At 45.3% G+C, this 5,211-nt stretch overlaps 1 protein-coding gene across 3 annotated transcripts in view; it reads left to right on the top strand.

The window, feature by feature from the left end:
- The window catches only part of USP3 (ubiquitin specific peptidase 3), a 109,670-nt gene that overhangs the window by 79,808 nt on the left and 24,651 nt on the right, over positions 1–5,211 (top strand). For all 3 annotated transcript variants that reach the window (XM_014593316.2, XM_027765811.1, XM_014593320.2), the window contains 2 exons: positions 59–205; positions 4,968–5,074. In XM_014593316.2, coding sequence (XP_014448802.2) covers positions 59–205; positions 4,968–5,074 — 254 coding nt within the window. The remainder of the gene's footprint in view (positions 1–58; positions 206–4,967; positions 5,075–5,211) is intronic.

Here is a 5,211-nt window from a genome sequence, read left to right as displayed (position 1 = left end):
TCCTTTCAGTGGCCCGGCCTCAGGCAGAGCCCCAGTGACTGTCTCTCTTTGCTTCAAGGGGCTATCAGCAGCAGGACGCCCATGAGTTCATGCGCTACCTTTTGGACCACCTGCACTTGGAACTCCAGGGCGGTTTCAATGGTGTTTCCCGCTCAGCAATTCTGCAGGAGAATTCGACACTGTCTGCAAGTAACAAGTGTTGCATGTAAGATCAAGTTTCTTTGTTTTTTTCTGGGAGGACCCCAGCCATTTCTGTCGGTGTTACTCTGTGTTAGATTTATAATGAAAGGTAGAGGGGTTTCCTGGACATTGGCTGAAACTTTGTATCCACCTGACTCTTCCAGACAGAATCGTCTGTGTCCCCAGGCCAGACTCAAGCTGGCCAACCCTCGGTGTGCCTGAGTCTCTGGGTCGACAGGCGCACACCACTGCGACTGGTGTTAGGACCAGGAGTTGGACCCGGGCCTCCCATGTGGTCTCATCTTCCAGCGAACCAATCCTAGTGGCATGTAACACTGTGGCTAGGCCTGGTGTAGATTATTTTATAACTTAAAAATAGTAGAAAATAATTGTATAATTTGGCATTTTAAAGATTTCCCCCAATATGTATAATAGATCAGAGATTCAGTTTTCATATAACAAAATAATTTCATTCACTAAAAAGAAAAGCTTAAAACATTTTGAATGTGAATTTTCTTAAAGCTCCATTTTGGATTTGCTTTTTTCTGGAGTTTTTCTGTTCTCCAGTGAAATCGAGGCATTTGTAAGTGCTCAGAACTTTTTTCTTGGCTCTAAATATGAACAAAACACATGTTTTGGATTCCTTTCCCTTGTATTAGTTCTTTGAAATACACAGTGAGATCAGTTTACTTTAAGAAGGGATCGTTTACTGTTAATTCAGCCTAGATTTTGGTTAACAGTAGTCTCCTTTTGCTCAGATTTTAAAATAAGTTCTGTCATTGCTAACCTCTCTAGGAAAAGGGTTTACCGAAGGACAAACTCTCCCAATAAAGAGTAAAGAACATAGACGGGTCATAGTAGTGTTGCCCAGAAGTCCATAAATCTGATTCACTAAGACCTTCCCCCATCCCCCATTCGTAGTAGAGTGTGCCTGTGTACGAGAGAGAAGAACACCCCCCTCCACCCCTTTTCTGATTATGCCACAACCCGGTTCCTCCTCCAGCCCATCTGATCTCGGCCACTTATGTGCATGCCTGGAATGGCTCAGGCCAACTGGGTCAGGGATTTCAACCGCAATTGCCATTATGGCTTCTAGCACTGCGGTCTGTGCCACCGTGCCTGGGCCGAGATTGGTCCAGCTCTTCAGTTCTTCATCAGGCTCCTGGGCAGACACACATGTGCCCAGTGTGTTTTTCCAGCCTCTAGGACTGGGACTTGAACCGTGGTTGGCCTTGTAGAATCTGGCTTCATCTGCATAGCACTTAGCCAGTGTGCTACAGGGCTGGCCCAAGACCTGGTCTTTTTCATGGCAAAGCAATGTCATAGCTAATCTGTTAGTACAAGGCAAGGACAGTGGATATGAATTGCCATATTTCTTAAAGTGTTGTCCCTGCAAGTAGCTACGATTCCAGTTGGAATTCGGTGTACACAGGGAAGGACTTGGACCTGGTAGAATTGTTCTTCTGCCAGCACCAAATTAAAAATAGTATTAAGTGAAAATTCATTTCTATCATGTTAATACATAAAAGATATTTAATAGGGCCAGCCAGTGGCATAAAGGTTAAGGTGACTGGATCCCACATGGCTGACTATATGGTTCAAGTGTCAGACTCCGCAGCTTGAAAAAAAAACACTGGGTGCAAGTGCATGCCCAAGATCATGAAAGGAGAAATGCAGGAGAGGACGGTGGTACCACCGACCCCCAGGAAGAGGAGACTGTCTCACTTCCTGCCTCTTTCTCTCTTTGACTCTGGCAAGTCCAAACACCCTCTAACAAATTTAAAAATTAAAAAAGTACCGACTTGGACTCCATCTGGGATAGTCTGTGACAGGAGAGGATGTGTTACATATGTGTACATATGGTACCAGGGCAAGCTCATGGAATCACACTGTGATACTCATAAAATGTTCTTTTAGTACCTGATGGGTTTCCAGGACGACTCCAGACCTTTCCATGACCCTTTAAGGAATAGTAACTGCAACTACTGTTAGTGAGTTAGGAACAGAAAGAAGAAAATTTACCAAAAAGAAAATTTGAGGTTTTGTTTTTCTTCAGTGCATTAGAGGAAGCATTTCAGCTTCTGCGGGTGTATTCTAAAATGGGAAAAGGTCTTGTGTGCAGTCTGTGTTCACTTGTGCAGACACACCCACCCCTACCAAATGTGAGGATGGGAGTAGTATCGCAGAAAAAAGAGGCAGATGTGTGCTTTTTAATACAGAGAAAATCGTTAGTACCAACGTAAAGGACCTTAGCAACATTAGTGCCTGTCCTCGCCGTCAGTACTTAAACCACATAATGTGCAGTTACAGTAAGAGGAGCAGCGATTTCAAATGTACTTACAGATCTTGTCATGCCCAAACTTAATGCCACGTGTATCAGAGAGCTGAAACTTGGTTAATATCCATTCCCCAGTGACTAAAGGGAGACCCGACTACACTGAGCATGAAATTTTTTGCCCCCACCCCCGTAAGTTTTTGCCAAAGTGTGTGTGTGTTCACCAAAGCGAGTTGGGGGTGAGAAAACACGCCTGTGGGGGATGGTCACACCAGTCGCTTTTCCGTCTCTCCTTCTCTCAGGAACTTGGGTATGCTTGCACATGTGCCCAGTGTATTCAAGTTGCCAGGGCCAAGACTCAGACTGTGTGGTTGGCCACGTGAGATCATGGCCTTCACCACCATGCCACGGGCTGGCCCTGTACTGTTCCCCCACCCCCCAAGAGAGGGAATGAGGCGTCTCTAACAGGATTTCACGCATGATCATCCCCAGCCTCAGGCAGGATCATGGGCATGTACACGAGTGTCCCGTGCACAGGGCGACCTCAGGACCTGAGCCTAGGACCTTCCCATGTGGCTTTAGCATTGCCGAATGTTGTGTTCCACCACCACCACCTTCCTCCCAGCCCTGCTGGTTATAAGTACTGCTTTGTCGGGAAGCTGTGTCCATTTCCGTTAAAGGCAGTCCTGTATGTGAACCTCGATGTGAGAATGTCACTTGGTCCCTTCATGTCCAGTGCATTTCTGTGCGTGTGCCCTTGGTTTATGGTGCAGATAAAAGATCTCACCCGAAATGGTCATCTATCCTACAGTTCCCAGTGCATCTTCTGTGTTTTGTTTACTAATGTCAGTATGTCTTATAAGCAACACATAAAAAAAAATAAAGTTGGTCTTTTGCTTGCCAGTAAAGGAAGGAAGTCCTTTCCTAGAAAAGGAATCAGACTTTGCAGATAAAAAAAAAAAAAAAAATTGCTCGAGGGCCAGCCCCGTGGTCTACTGGTTAAGGAATACCTCATGTCAATAGGATGGAGGGGAACCAGCAGTTAGTGTAATGGCTATGTCGCTAGACTCCCACGTAGTCGACCGTGGTTCGTGTCCTGGACCCGGTGGCTTAAAACTCACGCTGGGCGCATGTGCGTGCGCGCCCAAGATCCCGAGAGGAGAATGAAGGAGAAGGGATTGCGGCATGACCATCCCCCCTGTCTCTATGTCTCTCTCTGTCTGTCTGGCGAGCGCACGCGCCCTATAGCATAAAACCTCTCAAAAAAAAAAAATAGGATGGAGAGGTGTAGAAGGGATTTTGATGTGACCATGCCCCATTGCGGGGTGCTTTTCCCCTCTCACACTCCAATAAGCGCATGTACCCTCTGTGATTTAAAAAAAAAAAAAAAAAAAAAAGGACTGCAGTAGGTTTAACTAGGAGTGGTTCATGAAGTCCTCCAAAAAGCCCAGTTCCCCTCTGTGATTTAAAAAAAAAAAAAAAAAAAAAAAAGGACTGCAGTAGGTTTAACTAGGAGTGGTTCATGAAGTATATTTAGTGTCTCTGTAGTATTTGACCATAGGTGACAGAAACCTCTTCAAATTGCTATTAGCAAAAAATAAATGTGTTACAGGGAATGTGTGCTCACCAGAGAGGGAGAGAAGGAAATTGAGAAACCAAGCTCTCGGGTCTGGGACTTGAACTGTGATCGGCCATGTGGAACTCCAAAGTCTTCACCACCACGTCGCCTGCTGCTCCCAAAGTGGTATAGTCCTGTCATCATAAGGAAATATACAGTATTGTTTAAGTTTATTCATTTCTTTCATGGGAGAGAAAAAGAGAACAAGAAGCACTCTCAACGGGGTCTTGACGCTGTGATCCCCCACCCCCAAAGCTTTCCCAGCCAGCTAGAACAGGCACCTGGGCATGCACCAGCCCACCTGGAAACCATACCCTGTGGTCCATGCGACTTCCAGCACTGTGGTGCTGCAGTGGCAGCATCCAGCCCTTGGAGTTGTGAAGTCGAACCTCTAGTGGTAATCGCCAGCCTGTGTTAGATCACCTCCTAGTCTCCAAATGTGGCAGGTGAATGTCTGAAAAAACGCTAAACTATCTCAGGTGAGGATGCTGTACAAAGTCAAGTAGTTGTGAGAATCCCTGGCAAAGATTCAGAGGCAAAGCAATTCCCTCTTTCCCGAGGGACCTGTGGCGGGAGGTCCGAAAGAGTCCTCTTGCCCTGCGTGTAGTTGTGTATGTAATCTGTCTGTAAGAGCCGATGGCTAGCTCTCGTTATTTCAGGAGAAAGTGAGGTTGGGGAGGGGCTTGGGGGAGGCCCGCAGCTTAAATGCCTATTTCCTATACAGCTAGATAGTTTCAAGGGTTTTATATTGTTCCATAATTTTAATAAATACAAATAATGTATGAGTACTGCTCAAAGCAAGTCACCTACAAGGGCTTTTACAAGTATTTATTTTAGTGTTTCAGATGTCACCTTTTGTTGCTAAGATGTTTTTGTGTGTGTGGCTTTCTTTAGAAACGGAGCGTCTACTGTCGTCACAGCTATATTTGGGGGCATTCTCCAGAACGAGGTGAACTGCCTCATCTGCGGGACAGAATCTAGAAAATTCGATCCATTCCTAGGTAAGACCCTTGGCATGTGGAGATATGATACTTTATTAAAATAATGATTCTGATTTTTAAAAGTAAGAGAGTAAGGAGGGATTGAAATAAATCAGCTTTTGAAAATTAGTTTTGATTATAGATATATGCCTTTAACC

This window comes from Tupaia chinensis, unplaced genomic scaffold, assembly GCF_000334495.1.
Source record: "Tupaia chinensis unplaced genomic scaffold, TupChi_1.0 Scaffold000063_1, whole genome shotgun sequence".
Lineage (NCBI taxonomy): Eukaryota > Metazoa > Chordata > Mammalia > Scandentia > Tupaiidae > Tupaia > Tupaia belangeri.
Note: the sequence above shows the minus strand (reverse complement) of the source record. Positions and strands in the feature narration are given on the sequence as shown.